This window comes from Sander vitreus, chromosome 5 (genome assembly GCF_031162955.1).
Source record: "Sander vitreus isolate 19-12246 chromosome 5, sanVit1, whole genome shotgun sequence".
Taxonomy (NCBI): Eukaryota; Metazoa; Chordata; class Actinopteri; order Perciformes; family Percidae; genus Sander; species Sander vitreus.
The window spans coordinates 5,637,948-5,663,313 of NC_135859.1; the positions used below are offsets into that span (position 1 = coordinate 5,637,948).

The window sequence follows — 25,366 nt, forward strand, 5'->3', positions numbered from 1 at the left end:
TATATAAAGGATGATCATGTTGTCAAAAAGTGTATGTTTGGAATACGTATAGTCCTATTTCACACATTAGGTGACAAAAATCTGTCTCTTAATTAATTTGTCTTTTTTATAGATAGAGTATAATTTATGGCTGCTTATTAATTTTTTAGGGCGACAAACATTTTCATTAGTTTTAGGAGAATCTTAAATGTTGTGGTGGGAAAAAAAACATGTCTTAAGGAATTGTTCAGTCAGAATCTGTTGGAAATGATCTTCTCCTTCTGATGGAGGACTACTGAAAGTGAACCTCAGTGATTTTGACAATACCAACTGAGCACCATCGCTAACAAAGCCGGAAACTGTTATAAATAGAACACCAGTTTGTTTCAGATTAAACATACTGTATGTTTGTTTGACTGCTATTTCTGCATGGGTTTAGAAACCCATGGTGCAAGTGTGTGTTTGCGTGTGTGTTTGCGTGTGTGATGCAGTGCCTGCGTCTTTGAACACACTGATGCAGAGCAGATTAGGTTCCACGGCAGGCAAGCGACTAATCTAATTTTCGTAACCCGCTTACTGATATCATGGCGCGGTAGATCCTTATTATTCAGAATCCCCTCTTGTTCTGGTTTTGCAATCAGGAGTTCAAGCTTAATGGGACCACTGTGATTTATGTAGAACGGATGCTTTGATCCTGTTTTGTTTTTTAACGTTTGACACAGGACGTGAGGTTGAATGCTATGAATATCAAATAAATACTATGTATTAATAGACGAACATGTTCCTGACAGGGATGGTGGTGGTGACATCCTTGGTTGTGATGATAATAATGTAAGAATGAAGGGTGTGTATTTTGTGAAAGTGCAGCCAGTTTGATATACTAACTTTGTTGCATGTTTCCTTTCATCAGCTTTGGGCCGTAGTATCTCACAGAGCATGATTAGCGTAAGCGTGGAATCCACGCAGCTGGGGGCTGCAGGGCAAGCTTGAAGCCTGAAGCGCATTCATCAACGTCCCTGGCAGGGTGCACCTTTCTCAGCCTCACACCGCTCAGCTTGGAGCCCACTCCTTAGCCACATTTTCGTTCTTTTTCTTTCATTCTGACTCCTTTTCAATGGCCTTTGTTGTTTTTTAAGAGATAGCGTGGTTTTTGAAGTAAAAGAATATATATATATATATATATATATATATATATATTAAGCAAAGTTTTTGCAGTAGTGAACTGTCTGTGTCAGGTTCGTATTGTTCAGCATTTGACAACATGACATTACTATGTGTGTGTGATGTTGAAATGCATCTGTTCGGATCCTCATAGACGCATACACCCTAGTGGATTTCTGTGTCTTACGTGGCTCTTGGTGTGACTTTGCCTTTTTTTACCCCACAATCAGGCTTGATGACACTGATGTCCTTGCCTTTTTCTTCATCTCCCCTTGGTCTTCTTCCAGCAGGTAAACAGTGACTGAAGCAGAGTCCTCCCAGACTGGTCCCTCAGGTCTGAATCTGTAATCACTCTTAGATCTCAGACATGAAAGACTTGCGTACATCTTCCTTAAAATGCCCTCTGAGGTGCCAAGTTCAATTTCAAATGGTAGAATGTGGAGAAGATAGGGGAAGTTTGGGAAGAAATAATAGCTTGTGATCAGGTACCTCTTAAAAGGAATGCATATAGGGGGATTTTTTTGGGACTTTGTAAAAGCATTCTTAACACTCACATTTCTAAATCATTCATTTTTCATCATGGTCATAAGTTAAACTTGAAAGGAAAGGGAATGACGAATCTATACAAAAGGCCATATCGTCAATGTCTCAATACTTCATTCAATGCTACAGTCAATCAATTGTGGTCCATCAGTCAATACTTTTTAAGAAAACTCATGGTGATACTTTATTTCAGGGGTCCTCAATGTTTTTTAGGCCAAGGACCCCTTAGTTGAAAGAGAGATGGAGCAGGGACCCCCCCACTACATGTTAAATTGAGTTGCATATTAAACTGGGCTTACAATAACGTGCGGGCAGCCTAAAGCCTTTATATATACCTTTTTATAGTGCATACAATACTAAGCTAATAATTATGGACATATTCATGTATATTTTATACATTATGTTTTAATATTAAACAAACATGTAGCACAGTGAATCTTTGAAGCTTAACTGTATCTGTGGATGGCTACCTTAATTTCAAGCTAGTAAGCCTGTCATCAACATTGTGTGAATGAAAAATAAATGAAAAAATCTGAAATAAGCCGATTTATCTTTGCTATTACTATGTTGGACTTATGTTTATTTATATTGTTCAGACATATTTAATGTTTTGAAAAACAAAAAATGATAAAACCATCACTTGGTGGCCCCCCTGCAGTAACTCTGAGGACCCCCTGTTGAAGAGCTCTGCTTTATTTCATTCATTCCCTCAGCCTGAATCCATTTAGGCCTTACTTACAGGCCTACATGTCCCACAACTTATTCAATATTTACAGTATACAGTAAAAGGTTGAATCAACAAAAGTGTTTAAATCTGACATACACTTGCATGATGCAAATGTACCATATAATTGATTTAACATAGAGTTTGTCTTATAGTGCTCACAAACTAGAAGTTAAACAGCACTATGTAGGCCTATTGTGGTGCACGCTGAACTGTGTCCTGAAAAGCTCATATGATGATCTGTCAGTTTGTTGCTGATTTAAAAACAACAGTATGTGTATCAGAGCTCCTAGTTCCATCAGAGACTCAGTGGAGTAGGTGTTGGTAACCCAGACAGCTCGAGTCTGTATATTTACTGTACGGTCTTTGCTGACATCTAGTGGTCACAATTGAGCTCGCGCTGTTAAACAATTGCACACACAACAGCACTAGGTTAAACGGATCACTGCGCTTAAAGAAAGTAGTTCTTAGGCTTTTCTTATTAATTATTTTATCAAACCTTCAATAACGTCGTTAGTAAATGCATTCTGAGCAACTGCACTTGTATTATATATTTATGCCGTACGTAAACTGAATAAGTGTTTGATGAAAGTAAAATAAAAATGTACAAGCGCATTCATTTTCTCAGTGAAGAGGCCTATAACTAAATTGCACTCGTAGATGGATGCACCTGTGGTAAACTTTCTTTCATCGATTTGGGATCTAAGGACGCTTTCTTCAAAAGTAAGTATACCTAAAACTGAATCAAAATGTATACAACATACGTTGATATTGACATAAAATGTTTTGTGTGAATCTAATTTCTCAACCAAGTTTAGTTTTTTTTCCAGCCAACGAGGTATAGTCAGCATGTCTGTTAACTAACGTGAAGCTAACTTGAATTGCTAATCAAGCTACTAACATGGGAGTAATGCAACTTAATGATTTAACTAACTTGAAATGTAATACATTAGTGTAGTATCTTGCAAAAGGGAAGAAAAAAAAAATTATTTGGCGGTAACGGTAGCATGCAATATTAGCTAAAACATAGCCTCGATTTTATGTTAGCTGGTTAAGCACATGGATGCGTTAAGGGTTGAGCAGTGGGCCTCACGTATCATTAATTAGCAGGCGCCATCTTGTTTGTGCAACATTAGAAATTGTGTAACATTATGATTAATTACATTGTGATTCATTATATGTATCAAAGGCTTTTGATGGCACAAGTTTGATGATTCACTAAGTAAATAGGATTTATTTTTAGCTTTCAACATCTATAGTTTAACTTACCGGTTTTTTCTACAAGTTTCTTTTATTTGCTCTTAATTTTGCATTAATGGTGGAGTGTTCTTTTTAAACAGAGCATCATTTAAGACGGTCCGAAAATGACTGGTCGGGCACGAGCTAGATCAAGAGGCAGAGCACGCGGTCAAGACACGGCTGCACCTGGAGCGGTAAGAGCGGTCTGTGATGTTAATGGGATCTCTGGGTCATTTTACATGACAATGTCTCATTGATATATAGGACCATGTTCAGTTCCACCTTTTATTAAATATCACTATTACTTAAGTAAAGAAAATGCTTGCGTAATCCTATCTATATAGTTAGATGTTTTTGGCTTTATTTGCACCGGTTTTGAGATATAGAGGGTTTTCACGCGTCATCAGACCCGAAGTCGCCATGTTGGAGGTACTCTGCATCACAGCAAAGCACAGGCACTGAAGTAGATCCCGAACGGCGTTAAGGAAAATGTTAATTATTGTCGTGTTTTAGGTTGTACCAATAGGTCAGAAAAACATTTGGAATATTATCGACTTCCAAAAGTTATTAAAAACCAGGGAGAAGACTGCCAGAAGTTATCAGAGGAAAGGAGGCGCTTGTAGTTGGCAAAACTCAACTAGGATCTACGAGGGAAAAATCTGTCTTGTTCGGTCTTTGAAATGAAAAAAAAACAACAACTATTGAGTCACTTGGCTACACCTTGAGTATCACAATGATGTCATACAGTTAAGGTTAGGTTGATTAAAGACGTTATTGCATTACTTACTTTGGCCTTCACAACACATTGATCGTTAATGACTTGGTACTGCGTCTCCCTCACCCATCCACGCACCATCTGGTTATAAGCCTCCAAACTTTTGTAGGATTTAAGGTCTTCCGCTGTGTATGGGCTCAGCGAGAAAACCAGGTAGTTGACTATATCGGGATATGCAACTGAAGGAAGAATCACCGGGTCGCCATGGATCCAAGAAGAGGGAGCCAACTTGTAGGGATCGGCACCGCCAGTAAACTGTAATTTCTCAAAATATCGCGCCTTTTTTGTGGTCCAAGTCCTTCCATGCCTTTGCATCTTGGACGTGTTTTGATGAGCTTTTCTGTTGTTTAGACTTAAATTACTCCATTCAGTTGTTTACACCGAGTGCCTCCAATATGGCCGCGCATCCAGGTTACTGCCCAGAACGTGACGTCGGTGAAAATCCTCTATTTAACACTGTTACACGTTACAGTGCCTTCTTTATAGCAAAGCTTTTTTGCTTCTGCCCTTTTTATATCAAATGGCAATCATTACCACACCTTAGGATTTAGATACTTTGAAACTTTTCTTTTGACTAGAATTGCAATTTGTGTCTTGTTCAAATGTAAAATCTTAACTTTCCCCAACTTTTTTTCCTGAATTATACTTTAAAATGTCCCAGACTTAACAACCAATGTCCAATTATTTTTACGTAATATCATTTTATTATGAACTATTCATTACAAACTATGCAAGTTAACTCACATCACTTCATTGACTCATTGTCCGCAATTGAAGTTCTGCTGGTTGTTCCTTGCACTTACCAGTTTTTCATTATTCCTTTAGTCATTGGTTTAGTTGCTGTTTTTCAGTTTAATTAATAAGTGCATCACTGCAAACTGCAACGCAAAAATGCAAACCTGTTCCTGGTATACAGCAAACTTTGAACATATCTCATAGTACACATTACAAGTTTTTATTTTAAACATAATGCTTCATAGTTTAACATTTACTTTTAGTTTTTTTTTTTCTATCTGTGGGTCTCTATGATTGATCATGTTTTTATATATATATATATATATATATTCCATGATGCAATGACGTATTGATTTCATTTGTGATAAGTTGGTCTACTGTCAGGGTTCCAATGCGTCTCTTGGAAAACCTGGAAATTTAGAGGCTAGTTTTCCAGCAATGGAAACACCTGGAAATTTATTAAAATGACCAAAAGTCCTGGAAAATAAAATGGACTTTAGCCCCTCACTCACCTAGGTGCTTATTTAGTTTAAAACTCGACTTGTTAGTAGGATAAGCTGCACGGTATGAGACTTTAAAGCGGGTTTACCAGACGTGAACCTGAACACTCCCTTTTCATATCGGCTCTTAAAGGAGAATTCCGGCCAATTTTTACGTTAATCTTGATCGCTATAGCTACACGAGTACTTTCGATAAGAGAAAAAACAACCCGAATCAGTGCAGGTAACACGGAGAAGCTACGTACTACAAGCGTCCCCTGAGCTGAAACGGCAGTGGTCGGGGCAAGTTTGAGTGCCTTTGTGCCTCTTAACGGACACAAAATGCAATCAATATGTCTGTGCCACATGAACAGGGCCCTTACGTGTCAACAAGATACGTTTTCAACTCATTGTTTAAATTCACCTACCCTGGTCCCTGTTTCGATCCTGCAGGTAGCTAGCTTGCCCTGCTAGCTGATAGCCGTTAGCTGCTAGCTGCCGTCCGGTGAGTGTATTCAGACAGGCTTCTGTGATAATCATCCCAATAAAAATCCACGGAGCGGCGGTGGTGTGGCTATGTCCTCCAGAGGACAGTTCATGTCACGTCTTGAAGTGTATTTCCCCCCCCTAAATTAAACAGTACTGCAGTAGTAGCTGCTAGCTGCCCTCCGGTGAGTGTGCACAGCCAGATAGTCGCTAGCTGCCGTCTGGTGAGTGTATTCAGCCAGGCTTTTGTGATAATCATCCCAATAATAATCCACGGAGCGGCGGTGGTGTGGCTCTGTCCTCCAGTTACTGAAGGCTAGCTTTAGCTTGCGCTTGGAGTAGCAAGTTCATCTGCCTGTTTCCCCTCTGTCTGTCTCGTTCTTTCCAACTCTTGTGAGTAGAGATGGTCCGATACCATTTTTTGCTTACCGATTCCGATACTTGAACTTGCGTATCGGCCGATACGAGTACCGATCCAATACCAGCGTGTCATATATTTTATGTTTTGAGAACTGTATACTACTATCCCTGTATGGATGTGATATTATTTCTATCTTTGTTGTCGGTCTGGCTCAGGTTAAACTCTTTGTGAAACATGAATGCCACAGAACATTCTTTTATTCTGCAGTTTGACAGTCAGTTATAACGGAAAAAGAACAAACTACTTTAACGTATTTTTTCTTTAGGGCTTTATTACGTGGTATCGGATCGGTGCATAAACTCCAGTACTTCCCGATACCAACGATTTAGGCAGTATCGGAGCCGATACCGGTATCATCTCTACTTGTGAGGCTAGTTCTTCGTCTGTATACTCGGGTTCGAATAAATAAGGACGACCATCAAACTCAAAAGTCTCTTCCGTGTGTTGTAGATCTGCTATATTCTCCATAGTTGCGTTACTCCAAGTTTCTTCCCTTATAAACAACTCCACTCTTCACACACTACGCTCCAATCTGCACACTACTGTTTACCTTTTCCTGCTACAACTAAATTCCCAGGAGACGGCGCGATGCTACAGCTAAGCTTCAGTAACGCTATTACTGTGCAAGCCACAGACATCGTTTATCCCGTTTCCATGTAGTTACATAGTCACTGATATGGTCATAACCACTACAGTGCTCAATTACCTATTTTGAGGGGGAAATAATCTAAACCTTTCGCTGCGAAGGCATGATTTGTCCTATGCAGGACATCCACCAGACCACCGGGCGCTCCGTGGATTGTTATTGGGATGATTATCACAGAATACTGGCTGAATACACTCACCGGACGGCAGCTAACGGCTATCTGGCTGTACACACTCACCGGAGGGCAGCTAACAGCTACTACCGCAGTACTGTTTATTTTAAGGGGGAATACACTTCAAGACGTGACATGAACTGTCCTCTGGAGGACATAGCCACACCACCGCCGCTCCGTGGATTTTTATTGGGATGATTATCACAGAAGCCTGTCTGAATACACTCACCGGACGACAGCTAGCGGCTAACGGCTAGCAGGGCAAGCTAGCTACCGGCAGGATCGAGACAGCGATCAGGGTAGGTGAATTTAAACAATGTCTGAGTTGAAAACGCATCTTGTTGACACGTAAGGGCCCTGTTCATGTGGCACAGACATAATTGCATTTTGTGTCTGTTAAGAGGCACAAAGGCACTCTAAAACTTGCCCCGACCACTGCCGTTTCAAGATTAACGTAAAAATTGGCCGGGATTCTCCTTTAAGTAAGTAAATCTGTGGAAAGGAGTGATCTTTTTGTCGTCAAGTCCCCGGAGCCATAAGTGGAATTCTCAGAAGCCCAGTGGAAATGCTGTAGATGGTCATATAGCCTATCATGAGTCATAGTTCCAAAAACAAAGCACACCTTATGGTGTACATTATGTGGCGATGTACTGCTTTATTACAATTTGAAATTGTTAGAGGTAGAACATAGTCAATTATCTTAGTTTAAAGTTCTTATAATATTAAGCCTGTAATGAACCTGAGATACTTCATGAACCCTGCTTCATTAATGGTACTTGGTTTGTGTCAATACTAGGCTTACTGGTAAATTATGACAGTTTGTGAGTAAGTGCTGTCCTTTTATTTTCAAGAAAAACTCCTGGAAAATGATTTCTTAAAGTGCTCATTATGCTCATTTTCAGGTTCATAATTGTATTTAGAGGTTGTACCAGAATAGGTTTGTGGTTTAATTTTCAAAAGACGCCATATTTTTGTTGTACTACACATTGCTGCAGCTCCTCTTTTCACCCTGTGTGTTGAGCTCTCTGTTTTAGCTACAGAGTGAGTCATCTCACTTCTGTTCCATCTTTGTTGGGAGTTGCACATTCTCAGTACCTAGGTAAGCAATGCTAGCTAGTCAGTTGCACAGTGTGAGGGTGTGCCATGCCCCTTTGGGGTGGACTTTGGGCATTTTCACTTTGTAAACCTATAACATGCACAAAAAGATGTATAACACAAATAAAGGAAAGGGGGGAAAAAGCCCAAAATAATATGAGCACTTTAAAGAGGGGGAACCCTGTACTGTCCCGAGACAATGTTTGTGTGTCCCAGGCAGTGGTGGCTGCTGGTCTTTCAAAGAGGGGAAGCTCATTTTCGGCCTACATCATAAAAATTGTCCATTTATTTTATATATATATAAAATATCCGTGAGGTTTCATCAAGAGGCATGGGCATGGCCAGCAGTACATTTTCTTTGTCACAGCACTTCCAGTCAGCCAGCAAACTTTGTCATACCAAGAGAGCTGAAAAGAGTTACTTTGCCCTATCTTTTGCACTAAATCAATCTTAAGTGTTGATCTAACCCTGCTGTTTAATTCTAAGTTTCTGAGTCATTATGAATGGGTCCAGCACGGGTCGAATGCGCTTTGGCGGGTCAGCGGCGTTACACACGTCTTGTGTAGGCTATGAAATGTCTGTATCGTCACTGCGCTGCATTTTTATGAACGATGATATTCTGGCCATGGGTCACATCTCTCGCCCAGGTCCAGCAGGCGCCATCTCACGCTATTACTCAACGAACTGAAGTTAGTTGCATTTAATAACTTTTAATGTGTTTTTCGCCGTGGCGGCCGCAATAACAGTTACCAGTGAAACACTGGTACCAATACAGGTTTCCCTCTCATACTTAACAATATACAGCTGTGTTAATAACAATTAAAACTGTAGACAAATGTCAGCAGTTTGGACCGGCGGCGCTGTGTCTGCCTGCATGTGTTGCAGGGGAGCCGTGTGTGAGTGAATGGGGGCGGGGCTGCGCGGAGAGTAAGAGGAGCGATCCAAACACAGGCACGGCTTTACAGAAGGAATGGGTCATGTAACACATTAAACCATATCGATATAAACGACATTGCTTTGTTCGTGGAGAGGCAGCGGATGCGAGGACGTTGGGTGCACCGGTGCGACCTAGGAAAAATCTTAGTCACACCCTTACAAATTTTGGTCGCATGTGCGACCAAAATGGTCACACTCTAGAGCCCTGACTAATATTGGCAGATGAGACTGACAGCAACGGTAGTGTTCACATTTATGCACAATGACACATAAAGCAAACTTGCTAAAAAAAAAAAAAAAACTACACGCTGTTTTCAGGTAACGTTACTATTGACGTTCAAACAGGCCCGTGTGTGTGTTTCGAGAAATATCTTTATCTTGCATTAAGGCTATATTTGTTAATTTTGTTATTTTATTGCCATTACCCGTTTTCCCTGTTTTCATACATACAGAAGTTTAGTTTGCTAAATATATCACATTTGTTTAGTTGGATATTGGATGTGAAAAGAAGGGAATGGTTCTTCCGTAACATTGCACTTTAGATGTGTTAATTTCCCACACCAGGAGTAATTTATATAGTTTTATTTTATAGCAATCAATTATCTATTTAAAAAATGTTCTATGCAAAATGTAACCTTTTCTATTAAAGAAAAGATAGAAAATAAATATTTGTGCTGTAAAGTGGCTAGAAAAAATGAAATCGGTATCGGCTGGCCTAACTCAAAGAAAATAAAAATTATTGTCCCAGGGCAACAGGAAAGCCTTAATTTCGAGCGCAGCTTTGGGACGAGACTAATGCATGTGTAGTGGGACACAAACCAAGAAGAGGAAAAAAAAATGCTTTTCTTTATTGAGTGAGCAACTTTTATTGGAATAAACAGGTTTAATCCGGGTAAATAGTATCTAGTAATTTTAATAATCAGAAAAAGGTTTATTGCCACAATAAGTACACTTGCGTGGAATTTGCCATGGTGAATGGTGCAAATATATACATACAAAATAACAGTTGAATAAGAAGGGGGGAGGCTGAATGGGTTTGAGTGCATAATGTGCAAAGAATGTATGTGTACAGTATGTGCAATGCCTTAATTCTGCTTGGAGGAGGCTTGAGCAAGGAAGGGCACACAACTGTTGTGCAAAATGTAAATGGACAATTGAAATTTGGTATATTCAGCTTAGTTTGAACAGTGTCCTTGATTATACACATGACAAAATGTATTGTCTTTCTTAAAGAGCCAGGCTCGTGAGCCTGCACCAGCAGCTCCCCCACCCGCAGAGGGAGAGCTGGTTGGTAGAGGGAGACAGAAAGGTGCTCCAGGACCCTATTCTGCAGAAGGTATAGTCAAACGCAAAAGTCATGATAAATGTTTGTCAAATGATTTTGGATATTCCTTGCTTTTAAAAGTCTGGGTAGGTTTCTTGGATTGACTGAGTCTTTTCAGAGTGGTGCAATTATGAGTGCACTGTTTTTTTCAGCGTATTGTCTGCACCTTCCCCAGACCAAGAGCAAAGTTAACCATGCAAGGACTGCAGTGCAGGGAAATCAAATTTTTTAAACGAGCTTAAATAAACATTAGAAAATAGGCTTACACTGGGTTACATACTCCATTAAACATTTCCTATGTATATCATTGTATATCATACTCTTGTACAGGACTATAAAGTGTGCAAACTATTCCTGTTGTACATTGTATGACATTAAGTTTGAGTTTCGCATCGCAGTGTACACAAACTGGTCGTGACGGTCTCAGTTGTTTTGTTTAGCTATTCTACAGATTTCAGGCGGATTTCAGCAGGTGAAGTTGGGAGAAAGAGGTGGACGCCGCCGGGATTTTCATGATGCAGGGGTTAACACCAGGCAGGCTATGGAGCATGTTAAGGACTCAAAGTCTGGTAAGTCATTTGAAATGAACGTACACTAACACATGCAAATGTACATATAATTGGTGGAGAGGGACTATAAAATACTCTTTTAAAATTGTTTGTACTTCCTCAGGAACATCTGGTGCTGCCATTCAGTTGACAGCAAACTTCTTTCGCATCGTGTCCCGCCCTCAGTGGGTGCTGTATCAGTACCATGTGGACTTCAAACCACCAATGGAGGCTCGTCGCCTGAGATCTGCCCTCCTCTTTCACCATGAGGAAGTACTTGGCTCAGCGCGGAGCTTTGATGGAGCGCTGCTTTTTTTGCCTCACAGATTGCACAACAAGGTAATCTGATGCTTCTGACGTTAAACATGTATTATATGACAAAACTGTTTTTAACAGCTGTTAAGAATAAATAATTTAGGTGAGAAAAAGTATTATGCCTAATCACGCTGTTGGATTGTTAGCTATGTTTTGTAATTGAGTCCACAAGTCCCCAGAATTGCTTGGACCCTACTAGACCAGAGTGTACTCTGACCAATTAACTGCCCCATGCTGTCACTTGCAAAGCTAATAGCATTGCTCTAGAATGAGATCCTGTAAACCTTTCAAATCTTAACATTGTGACAGATTGTCGGGCTGAGAACCTAAGCATAAGCAAAAAGCTTTTTAAAATTTGTGTAAGATTGGATTATTTTGCTCAGCCTTTGCAAAAACATTTATTGTAATTTAATTTGAAGGTTCTATGGTAACTTTATTTGGATGGAAGGTTTGATTGGTAAATGATGATAAAATGTTCCCTCCAGACAAACGTTGGTTTACTTCCTTGTACTGCAATGTCTAACCTTGTGTTTAGGAAACTGTGCTCCACAGCGAGACGAGGAATGGAGAGAAGGTTCAGATAACTGTCACCCTGACAAATGAACTGCCACCTACATCTCCAGTGTGCATTCAGTTTTACAACATCATATTCAGAAGGTAAATCTTCTGGTTTCTAGGTCTTTTATAAAACACAGTTAGAACTGAAATATGTAATGTATCAGCCCCAAGTTAAATGAAACCTCCTCCAATAATTGTCTTTGCCTGTGATTAGTGTACTTGTAGTTATTAGTGTTGCATTTTCAATATCGGAAGTAAATCATTACATCTGATTACAATAGCTTAGATACCAATATAAATCACCGCATCATTTTGGATCATCTGATTAATGGTGTTTATTTAATTTCTTCAGGATCTTGAGAATTCTCGACATGCAGCAGATAGGACGCAACTACTACAACCCCAAAGATCCACTGAACATCCCACAGCACAGGTATTTTCATTTGCCTCACAATAGTGTATATTTTTCAAAGTAAGCTTTTGTCTCTTAATTAAAACTAATGGCAGGGATATACATCAGCACAAGTAAACACAGCATTTTAAATGACATTACATTGTTCTCACTTAATTACACCAATCTTTTAAATACACTGCATTAGTTATTCACATCCCAGTATGGACACAGTCACTCTTTTTCAACTTGGTCTTAATAAAAGTTGTTTGTGTATAGCATGCCTAAGGCTCAATAATTACAGGCTGGCTGCTCTGTTATAATCGTAGTGTGTGCATCTGTTAGAATGCACTACCCCCAAGACTTATAAATAATAATGTGAAAAGAAAAATGTTCAAAAAAAATCCTGAGACAGTTGATTAATCCACTGCACTTTTAAACAATACAAACATTGTATATGATTCTGAAAGATAAAACATTACAAGGTAGCCATGCATATTGACTCACTAATAATAAATGCATTAGCATTCAATGGCCGCAGATATCCAAAAATCCACAGCTTGACACAAACAGTAGTCTAGAGTTCACTAGAAACTAAAGCAAAATCATTGATTTCTTGTCTAAAGTTACATGCTAAATGCATGTTAGAAAATACTTTGAATTGTCACTAACTTGGGAAAAAAATACTTTGAAAAGACCATAAACTGTTGTACTGAATTGTGGAGTTAAGACCATTAAACTGTTTTTCACCATTTCTGTGTCCAGGATTTTTTGGGCGGCTCCCTCCTGGAGCGAATAGCATCAGTGTCGTTTTGTTCACCCTATGTTAACGGCCTGAGTTTGCTATGTTCCACAAGCTCTCTTAGCTAGGGTTGGGTATCGTTTGGGTTTTTTCCCGATACCGGTGCCTGAACCGATACTTAAAAATAAAGAGCACTTAAAACGACAGTCGGCGACATTAAATAAGCAGCTTGTTTATTGCTAGGACTATATGGTCAAAATTAAATGATTTAATAATAATGTAATAACAATAACTTATTTCACCAGTAAATTGCTGTTAAACGACAAACAACCGCCAGATGGGAAAACGGTATTTTAAAATAACTTTGAATGCACCACGAGGCTTACCCCCAATTTCCACCAACTGCGGAACGTCTGGATCGGCTCCGCTGCGTACCGTCTTTGACCCACTTACAAAAAAAATATTTCAGTTGTAAAAATAATTCCAAACCTATTTACTTAGAACATTATTTATTTTAGAATATTTTACACTGACAGAAATTAAACAAAAACAAATAAAACCCCTCCCTCTCGCCTCCCAAACTCGTACTTTGAATTGCCTTGTTGCTGAAAGGTGCTGTAGAAATAAAGTTGCCTTGCAACCTCAGCCTGTCAGTCAGTCCCCAGGCCACAGAAACCACCGTTGTGCCTGCTCGTCTCAGAGGAAGTGTAATGTCAACAGCACTGCAACCGCTTTCGGCTCACCATTAATACCATATCGCAGTGAAAGGTGTCTGCGTGAAGTTTTGAAAAACTGTAACCACACTTGAAATCATTTTATCGGCATTACCGTGACTCACTGTGACTTCAACAAAACTGCAGAGCCGACGTAGTTTGCTCCGTCTGCACCTCTGCGTGCGTGTCGGACCTCTGCTCTCTGTCAACATGCAGAGAGGACAGATAAGCTTACGCTTACTCTCAGGTACTGAAATTTGGCACCGTTTTGATTTTACGTGAACCAATACTCGGTAGTACTGACGTGATTCGGTCGGTACCAGTAAAAGTACCGGGTTCGGTACCCAACCCTACTGACAGCTGAAGTCACTAGGACCCCCGAGACCTCGCGAATTGATGTATGATCATGCGATATAACAGGATGTAATTTCTATAAACGGAACCACAAAACCAACAACAGTTTGTGTCCATCCCGACTTCAGGCCTGTCTCTGCCCATTATAATGTTTTCAAGGTGTAGTGCAGGGAAATATGATTCGGCGTGAGCACGGTGTATTTCATTTTGAAAATTAACCTAATGTTTTATTTTGCTTCTGTGCTCGACTTCCTGTGCTGAATTGCTGCGGAGCTCTCCGGCGTCCGGCAAAAATAGAAGCTCTGCGTATCTGCTCCGGAGGGCTGTGGATCGCTGGGACGGAGTCAGAACGCAGCCGTTCCACAGTCAGTGAAAATACACACACTGACTTTAATGGAAACCTTTTGACTCCGCCACCGTTCCGGAGCAGATCCGCAGACATTCCGCAGTTGGTGGAAATTGGGGGTTAGGCTACCAGTTTCAAGTAAACTCGCCATCTGTGTTTTTCCGACAACGGCAGCTGCAGACTGTTTCGTCCTGGAGTTGGAATCCTCTACAATGAAATACAGTCACACTTAAAACTGTTTAGCTGTCAGCATTTTAACTATTAGAAAATACGATTTGAAGGTCTATCTGTAAGGTTTTTATTTTGAAGAGTTATCGTGGTGGTCCAGGCTAAAAGCAAGTTCAGTCAATCTTCAATGATAGAAACTAAAGAAAAGATCCTGTCTATACTAGGCTGACCATCTGGCCCGGCTACACCACAACCATTTTGCGGTACGAGTCATCCATTATGCTGTGTACTGACATAAGCCACAAGGTGTTGCGTAGTGAGACAGTCCTTGACTTTATGGCCAACCTGAGGCAAAAGTGTGGAAATCAACGCTTCCCTGAGATCTGCGCCAAGGAGCTTGTTGGACTCATAGTCCTCACCAAGTAGGATCAACATTTCACACGCACACATTCTTGGATTAATATGCAGAAGTCTTGCAACTTTATAATACATGCCCAGAAGTGTTGTTTATCAACTATTATTTATCCTCTTACTTCCCCTTTTTTAGGTACAACAACAAGACCTACAGGATTGATGATATTGCTTGGGATCACACTCCCAACAACACATTCACGAGGGGAGACAAAGACATTTCCTTTAAGAACTACTACAAGACTGTAGGTGTCATGCACTCAACAGTATTGGTTTTCCTAAAACAATGGATATCAACGTTCCTGCTTCTACCAATCACACTGACGGACACACAAATATAATAAATGTTGCATTGACTCATATTGGCATGTACTCAGTTTGAAGTACAGCATATGGAAGGTTTTTGCAGGCTAAATATAGTCAGTAATGTATCTTAATAGTAGCCGTTTTCTCTTTTTTACTATTTTCTGTTTTAAGCAATATAACCTGGACATCACTGATGGGAACCAGGTGCTGCTGGTCAGCCATGTGAAGAAGGCGTTGGGTCCTTCTGGAGGTCCTCCTCCTGGCCCTGCCATGCTCATCCCAGAGCTGTGCTACCTTACAGGTTACCATCTTATTCTCCTGTGACTTTACTTGCAACATATATTGCTATTGCTTCACCTATAGCAATGGTATCGTTTATATTTATAAGGAGGGCATAAGTACTGAAGTGGAAGAATGATGATGGAATAGTTTTCTGATCATAAGACTACAGCATAAAAGTGTAGACAGACTCTGAAGTTCTTATGTGGGTTTTGGCAACAGCAGTTTGTCTGTTTGGATGTCATCCATGTTAAACTATAATCAGTGAAATTGTCAAACAATTTAAATTTTTTTAAATTCTTTGACAGGCTTGACTGACAAGATGCGAGCTGACTACAACATCATGAAGGACTTGAGCACCCACACCAAGTTGGAACCAGAGCAGAGGGAGGTTCGCCTCAACAGATTTGTTTCTAATATACACACGTAGGTGATAATCCTTGGTGTTTTATCTTTGTACTTGTGCCCAAATGTTTGTCAGAAATACTGCAAGCATTCATGTACCTTAACTAAAAGCTGCACAAACTAGACAAACATTGTAGCAGTTCATCGCCAGCCTGCTGACCAGGTCTAATCAACACATGGTAGTGTAGATGTGATTTTTAAGGCATTGGAAATTCTAATTATTCCTTATTAGCTCCTACTTGACAGAGAAGCTGTAAACATCACAGCTACAAATTGTGAAAGGTTAACATTGAACCTGTCACAACCATGGATATATAATCAAACCTAGATAGTGTTTTAAGAGTTGCTCAGTGGCGCATGAGGCCAGAGAAGTTGAACTTCTGTGTATAAAATTACCCATATGACTGGCGCTGGCATGCTAGAGACCGTCGCCGGCTGAGCCAACTACTTCCGGTTTAGCACTCCGCTAACTTGAATTGGGATAAAATAATGTATTCGTTCTAGACTTTTCAAATTTTATCGGACCAGATGGATCAAATTCGGATACTGAAACAAGTCATTTTGTGGCATTTGTAACGCTTGGAAAAAATGTATCCACTGATCTACAGATGACCTTCTTTTTTGCTACGGAAAGTCTTTTTGTGCCCTGGGCATCACATGATGGACACAGAAGTTGTAATTCCACTGTTTGGTCGCTATGTGGAATTGGCTTCAAAGCCCGGCGCACTTCCTGGGGGCCTGGTCACAACTATCTTCTCTCTGTTTAGACACTGTAATATATCTAAATATGTATCTTCCCCTAGAAGTTGTCCTCATCTCAGCAGCTTGTGTAATTGGTCTGTTCATATGCACAGAAGTTAAAATACCAAGTTTTTCTGTCAACATCTTCAGGCATTAAAATCCCAGGCTTTGGTTTAAATCCTAAACATTATTTCATAGGAATACTGATGCACAGGCGGAGTTGGATAAGTGGGGACTCAACTTTGATAAGCAGCTCCTGCATCTGACTGGCAGAGTCCTCCCAGCGGAAAGGATTTTCCAGGGACCAAAATCGGTAGAACATTTTTGGTTATATTTGTTCTTTTTAATTAAATTGATTTATTTATAGGATTTAATTGACAGATTAACATAATTTATGTCACCCAGTATGACTACAACCCCAGGGCAGCTGACTGGTCCAAAGAGATGCGTGGGATGCCTCTGATCAGCTCTCCTCCACTGGAAAGCTGGCTCATGCTATACACCCGTCGTAACGGCAACGAAGCCCAGTCCCTCCTGCAGACCCTCAACAGAGTCTCGGGTCCACTCGGTTTCCGCATGCAGAGAGCTGTTATGTGAGTATAAGAACAATGTTACAAAAAACAGTTTAACTGCGGCCTTAAAAAATTATTTGTGATGCTTAGATGGGTACCTGAAATCCTTGAATTTTAAGTTTTTTTTTTTCCAGCCTCAGCCAAAGTAATTTGTGACAGTTATGTATTTCTGAGTGTAAAATACAATTAAATGCAGAGTTGCCAGTTTATCTAATACACCCAGCTAAAACAAATGCAGTCTAATACATAAAGGTAATGTTTAGTTATTGAAACTTCAACTTTAGGATAATTTTGGATGCTTCAGTTTGTTGAATTGTATTTTAATATAACCAGAGAAGTGTTTATTTATTCTACCCTCGCTGATATAAATGGGCTGAACAACAATAGAAATGCATTCTAACCTTCATGAGGGTAGGATTCATTGCAGGACTGTTTTAGACTGCATTAGTTTAAGCTAGGCGTAGGTAACTAACTGGCAACCTTAGTCAGTTTATTGTTACCTAACTAAGCAATTATGGTTGTTTTTCTGTCAAATTGCCCAGCCCTGATTGGGTGGTTATGTCATTTAATTATTGCAAGCTGTTGTTTTATTCAGGATCGAGTATGAGGATCATCAGGAGTCTCTTGTCAGAGCCCTGCAGCAAAATGTTGGACCCCAAACACAGATGGTTAGTGACTGAATGAATCTATGTAAAGTGTATTGTATAATGTCAATATTTTCTGTAATTGGCATTCCATAATATTTATAATATATAATGCAGAGATTAGAGCTGCCAATCATTCTCTATGCCATTCCAATTTTATATATAAACTTAGCACAAAAAGTAAGGAAAATTGTCTGGTAGACTACTTCTCTGTGGTAACAATGCTTTTTGGCAATAAATCTTATACTGTTGGAAAGCCTGTTTAGTTCCCTTTCAAATGGTGCCCCATTTGTAAGGAACATGCATGCAGTATGTGGGTTGTGCCCATGAAAAATTTGCCAAATCTTCCCTGCCAATGCCAAACAGCTTATTCTGCCATTGACTTGTTTGGTGATGATTGAAGTTTGAAGAAACAAGACATATTGGCAATTGAACAATTTATTCATTTCACAAACCGGAGCCTCAGTAGCATGTGAAAGAACCATACACAGCCACAACAGCCTGGCACCGCCTCCTCATGCTGGTCACCAGCTTGGTCACACACTGCTGTGTGACCAGGCTACGGCATTGATAACTAAGCCTAACGGTGCTGACACTACTATTTTAGTGATTTATAAGCAACCGGTTTCTTGCAGATTGTCATATTACTGAGAATACAGATATTGAAAGGTAATATATGAAGTTGAAGCTCTCTGACAGATCTAGGGCAACTAACAAACTTTAGCTGTCTACATGAAGCTCCCAGTCCTTCCGATTTCCAGCCGCAGCCTGTCACTCCCCCTGTACTAATGTTACTCGCTAGGTAGCGGTAGCTCTGTGATTTTAAGACCTCACAATGCCTTGTTTCTCACTCCTGCCAACTTATTGTTCATCAGACGTGACGGGACAAAAGCATTTCGTTTTCACATGCGGGTAGGCAAAGGCAAGAAGAGGGAGATTAGCTAATGTTAGCCAACATTTATAAATCACATTTGAATAATTTTTTTTTTAAATATTCAAATTATATTCGACTTTCGGAATTTGTTCGAACAGCCCTAGTAGAGATAATACATAAAATGTAGAGTCTGAGTGTATATATGTAGAATGACACTGAGAATATATGGAATGAAGTTTGTCATTTGCAAGGGCAAAGATTGTAGATACAGGCTGTTGTGGGGGGCACTTGTGAGGTGTGTTTATTTCTGTATTAACGTTTGCCTGATAGCGGGAACTGCCTAACCTGTGAGGTTTACTACATTCAGTCTTCCACAATGAAACCGTGAAAACATTTCTTCATAAGTAGAATATTATTGAATATGGCTACAAGTATTATTTTGATCTGTACGTGCAATTACCAGGGTGTTGATAATCTCTCATTCAATATTAAGTTTAATTCGATATATTCAAACTTAATTCAATATATTCGACTATATATTTTCCGACTATCATTGAATAATTTCATACTTCCATTTTTTTTCAAACTAGATAGTTTCATAGCATAGGAGCTCTTCATGTAACAAATATTGATCTTATGTCATTAGAGTACAAACACACCTAACAAAGCTATTGTGGAGTGTTACAACAAATTGTTATATAAATTCAGGTAACGATGGTAAAGAATTATTTTCTCGGGATATATATATATATATATATATATATATAATGGAATGAACTTTAATGCTTTTGAGACATGGGTGTTTCGTGTCAACAAAGCAGTGCGAGACCTTCCAGTCGTTTCTGTCAGGTGGTGGTGGTCCTCCCCAGCAACAGGAAGGACAAGTACGATAGCGTCAAGAAGTACCTCTGTGTGGACTGCCCCGTTCCCAGCCAGTGTGTGGTTTCCCGTACCATCAGCAAACCTCAGACACTCATGACTGTGGCTACCAAGATTGCTCTGCAGATGGCTTGTAAGATGGGAGGAGAGCTGTGGAGTGTGGAAATCCCTGTAAGTGGCGTGAACACTATTTAGTTTAGACATTAAAGAAATAAAAAGTTAAAGAACGAACCTAGGGGTTAATAACGGATGTGTACCCACTTGATCGCTCTCTGGGTCATGTTTTCATGCTAATCGAATGTGTTCGTAAAAAAAAGTTTAGAAAGACCGTAGCTCCCAAGACGGCGGCCGCCTGTATACGAGAACGCGACTGTCTTTATAATCTATCTTTTTAATAAACTGTCTGTACACTTACAATGTTCTCAATGCTTTGGTTAACATTTAGGGACCCTCATTATGCTACCGTTGAACTGTGGTGATATTTTGAGCCTTTTTAGTGGTTGTAGAAATATATTGTGGGCTTGCGCATATTTTGCTATCTTCACGGGGGACAGAATGTCTGAGCTATGACCAACTGATTAGTGGCACTGACACCGTAGCGGAAGGAGGAACCTGGAGAGAATAAAGAGGGCAGAGAATAGGACGGGACCAGATTCCCGGACAGACTGTTGGCGTTAGGACGAGAAAGAACATGTCTTAAAGGGGGTCTGGTCCTTATGCATGGGTAACTGTTTGTCATGATGTGTAAGTTGTATTCTGTTTGCTTTTTTTTAATTTTTTTATTTAACTGAGCCAATCCTGAGTATTACTTTCTGGTCTACCAGTCAACGAACACAGAGGTAGCTTAAGAAGTGACCAAGTGGAGTCATAAAACGCTGGCCTTTTGAGCCTGAGCAGAATCGGTCATATTTATTCCTTCATGGTATAAATAGCGATTTGTTTTTACTTTCCCTGTGCCCCGAATACTAGCATTGTAAGTTAATCAGCGGTCCGCGCTAGCTTGTTTCAAGCTACAAACACATTCGATTAGCATGAAAACATGTTCCAGAGAGCGCTTGAGTGGGTACACATCTGTTATTAACCCCTAGGTTCGTTCTGCACCGGAATTGTCGTTTTTTTGTTTGTTTTTAAAAAAGGTGTGTTTTAGAGAAACAAAAGTTCTTAAGTGGATTAAACTAAGAGAATGAAACTGGTACAGTGTAATGTTCCACTAATATCATGGTGTCACATTAAAACGGACCCTAAACGGGATTTCCCAAGTGGATGAATCCATTTTGGGGTCCGTTTGCAATCTTCACTCCATCTTGTTTTGGGGGCTTTGTTTGCTTATGTCCCATATTTGAGATGTACAAATGTGACATTTGCTTACTTATAGCTGTACCCATGTGTTGCTCATTTAGGTTTCTCCACAGGTCTAGGTTAGTTAAAAAAATGTGTCCGTGTCCAAGGCTAAAGATGATGGCGAGATGGCCTATTCATTAGTTTCAGAGTTTTTGAGTCTGTTCAAAGATTAACAAGTGAGAAGTAATGAGAAATGCTGGTTCGGAAAGAGCTGGAACACTGTACTGATAACTTGTCCCACTTCTATGTGCAGCTCAAACAACTAATGATTGTGGGCATTGACTGCTACCACGACACCCTTGCTGGGAAAAGGTCCATTGGAGCTCTAGTGGCCAGCCTCAACCAAGGAATGAGCAGGTTAGTTTCTGCCAGTTTCTTCCCATACTGTACCTTGGTCTACAGTCTGAATTAGGCTGTGCTTGACCTTTGCACAGGTCTGCTTACCAGTTTTTTAGTGACCTCCCCGTCTTTTGTGCCATAGTACAACCATAAGTTGCATGACATTTCTAAATTCTTTGTCAAGGTGGTTCTCAAAGTGTGTTCTGCAGCACAAAGGCCAGGAAATTATGGACGGACTGAAGATGGCCTTGAGTGGTAACTTGCTTTCAATAATTCTACAAACGTCTATTTTATTGTAATATGTATGTTAATTTGCTATCAATAATCTTGGCGTAACAGTCATCACTTTGTATTTGTTTTCCAGCTGCACTGAAGGCCTATCTGAAGTTCAACAACTGCCTGCCTTCGCGCATCATTGTGTACCGAGATGGAGTGGGAGACGGCCAGCTGCACAGCGTGGTCAACTATGAGGTTTCACAGATCATGGACTCCATCAAGTCCATGGGCCATGACTACGTGTGAGTTTTTCTTGTCCAAAGTTGGTCAAATCTCTTATGTGCTGACAACATAGTAGCTTTGTGAATGACATTGAGAACAGCATGGGCTGAAACAAGTAATGCCAAGAGCTCTGGGTTGGATGTAGGCCTCTGTACTTCTTTCATATCAATTGAGCGGGGGAGTTCACACACCAAACAAGTGTGCAAGCCTCATACTGTAAATTGCCAATTTTTGATGGAGCCTCTCCACCTGCTCATCATAGGCCCAAGCTGAGTGTGGTAGTGGTGAAGAAGCGCATCAGCAGCAGGTTTTTCGCTCACATCAATGGAAAGGTGACCAACCCTCCTCCAGGTACCATCGTTGACTCTGAGGTCACCCGTCCAGAGTGGTAAGTTTTTTTGTTTGTTTTTTTAAATCTGTTCCTGCATGTTTTTCATTTATTTCTAGTAGTAAAAGTTAACTGTTGCAAGCTTTGTTTGCCAGGTATGACTTCTACATAGTGAGCCAGGCTGTCCGTAGTGGAAGCGTCTCCCCAACCCACTACAACGTTGTGTACGACACCAGTGGACTGAAGCCTGATCATATGCAGCGGCTTACCTACAAGCTGTGTCACATGTACTTCAACTGGCAGGTAGGCTGGCTTTGAAATCAGTGTGTTAATATGCTTGTTTTCTCCTGCATGGCTGTACTCTTTCTCCAAAGGTCTGGAAACATTTTGAATAATGTTTACTTAACTACAATTGCACTGAAAATTCAGTACAGGAGTGGGCATTTTTATAGTTGTGCATAAAACAACTAATCGGAGCCAACATCGTTTAGTCTGATAATAAAATAGTAAACGGGGTACCTGCGGGGTCTTAAAAGTATTATTCCTAAATTTTATATAAAAAATAAGGCCTTAAAAGTCTTACATTTAATTTACAAAGGTCTTGTCCTTTTTCATAGGATTAAATAAAGGAACGTCATAAATGAATGCTTTGTGGCTTTACAATTTACTACATTTGGTGTGACTTGGATGTTATACAGCAGTACAGGTACTGTTTATGTCGGTGTTTTTCTTTACCCTCTTGACCGCGGAGTGTGCGCAACACATGAATGTACAGTGGCACTCATAAACTTATGAACCCATGCTAAAGTTGTCTAAAAAGAGGAATAAAAAAATCATCTTTTGGAAATTGATCTTAATGCCTTAATTAAAAAGGAGGAAAAATCCAACCTTTTAAGGACACCAATTTTCTTTGTGAATGAATAATGTATCGTAAATAAATAATGTTCTTCCTTAAAATACAGGAGGCATAAGTAAGTACACCCCTATGTTAAATTCCCATAGAGACAGGCAGATGTTTATTATTAAAGACCAGTTATTTCATGGATCCAGGATACTATGCATCCTGATAAAGTTCCCTTGGCCTTTGGAATTAAAATAGCCCCCCCCCCCCCACATCATCACATCCCCTTCACCATACCTAGAGATTACCATGGTTTTATTTCAGTTAGCCTAATAGCTGGTTTGCTTTGCATTGAGAGATGATTTTATGGAAAGTACCCCATGTCAATCTCTAGGTATGGTGAAGGGGATGTGGGGGGGGGGCTATTTTAATTCCAAAGGCCAAGGGAACTTTATCAGGATGCATAGTATCCTGGATCCATGAAATAACTGGTCTTTAATAATAAACATCTGCCTGCCTCTATGGGAATTTAATATAGGGGTGTACTTACTTATGCCTCCTGTATGTTAAGGAAGAACATTTATTTATTCATGATACATTATTCATTCACAAAGAAAATTGGTGTCCTTAAAGGTTAGTTTTTTTTTTTTTTTTTTTAAGGCATTAAGATCAATTTCCAAAAGGTGAATTTTTTTTCTTCTTTTTTATTCCTCTTTTTAGTCAACTTTTAGCATGGGTTCATAAACTTGAGTGCCACTGTATAATAACGCCGCAACATGTTTTATTATAAATCCATGGACATGGTGAGCAAGTTCAGGCGTGAATCAATTGGTTGTCAGGAAAGAAACCAAAACGTCTCGCACCGTGTTAGTAACGAGCTAACGTTAGCTCGTCGGTTAGAATGGGCAAGTGTCAGAAGATCTGGCCAGAGATGGGGACAAGGTGGCAGACGAGGCGGAGGGCAATGGGGCTGAGCTTAGCACGACAAGCGGATCGCTGAGTCAGTTCAGCGCTAACGAAACGGTGGAGCTTTAGACCCGCCTGCAGGTTCCTGATCAGTTACAACAGCAACGGAGTGAGAGTTGTGGATACCTGAACTTGCATATCGGCCGATACCGAGTACCGATACTAGTGTGTCATATATTTTAAGAACTGTATACTACTATCCCTGTATGGATGGGATATGATTTCTATCTTTGTTGTCAGTCTGACTCAGGTTAAACTCTTTGTAAAACATGAATGCCACAGAACTTTCTTTTATTCCGCAGTTTGACAGTCAGTTATAACGGAAAAAGAACATAAATAAACTACTTTAACGTATTTTTTCTTTAGGGCTTTATTACGTGGTATCGGATCGGTGCATGAACTCCAGTACATACCGATACCAGCGTTTTAGGCAGTATCGGAGCTGGTACCATTACTGGTATCGGAACATTTTCTTTCTTTCTTTCGAGCTCTTCATGTAACAAATATTGATCTTATGTCATTAGAGTACAAAGCTATTGTGGAGTGTTATAAAAGGTAAATTCAGGTAAAGAATTATTTTCTCGGGCCTAAAAATCCACACAGATTTTTCATTATATGGCTGTGAATTTGCCATAACAGTTCATCCTAGGTGGTATTAAAAAGGTCAAAGTCTTAAGTTTAAGTTGAAAAATCCTGGGGGTACCGTGGTAAAGGTCAAAGAGTGCTTTTAGAATTGAAATGCTCCATTTTCTTCATTTGTGCTATAGGGGATCATCCGCGTGCCCGCTCCCTGCCAGTACGCCCACAAGTTGGCCTTTCTTGTGGGTCAAAGCATCCACAGGGAGCCCGGTGTGAAACTGGACGACCTCCTCTTCTACTTATAAAAAGACAAGCAATTTGTTCGGCTGTGACTCTTAAGTCACCTTGTGAAAAAACATATGTAAACGTTTCTTACATAAGTTCTCTTCAGTTTAAATAATGCAAGTTAGTTTTGCCAAAGAGTGCTAAGAGTTTGTTTCATTGCTAGCCTCAGAATGCCATGTGTATCAAGTTACGCAGTTCAAGTGCTTTGTTTTACACATTGAAGTATAA

The 25,366-nt window shown here is 40.0% G+C and overlaps 1 protein-coding gene across 2 annotated transcripts; it reads left to right on the forward strand.

The window, feature by feature from the left end:
* The first annotated feature begins 3,771 nt into the window (after positions 1-3,771).
* On the forward strand, positions 3,772-25,158 carry piwil1 (piwi-like RNA-mediated gene silencing 1). 2 transcript variants are annotated; one of them, XM_078249661.1, is made up of 21 exons: positions 3,772-3,853; positions 5,919-5,929; positions 10,640-10,727; positions 11,156-11,284; positions 11,388-11,602; positions 12,114-12,235; positions 12,489-12,569; positions 15,075-15,272; positions 15,398-15,506; positions 15,739-15,868; positions 16,155-16,272; positions 17,191-17,305; positions 17,398-17,585; positions 18,160-18,232; positions 19,932-20,132; positions 21,556-21,659; positions 21,826-21,896; positions 22,006-22,159; positions 22,402-22,527; positions 22,623-22,770; positions 25,042-25,158. In XM_078249661.1, exons 1-21 carry the CDS (start codon positions 3,772-3,774, stop codon positions 25,156-25,158), a joined length of 2,580 nt encoding a protein of 859 aa, XP_078105787.1. The 2 variants fall into 2 exon arrangements, with proteins under 2 accessions (XP_078105787.1, XP_078105786.1); XM_078249660.1 differs by lacking the exon at positions 5,919-5,929 and adding an exon at positions 5,856-5,879 and having other exon boundaries at positions 3,772-3,849.
* Positions 25,159-25,366: the final 208 nt, after the last annotated feature.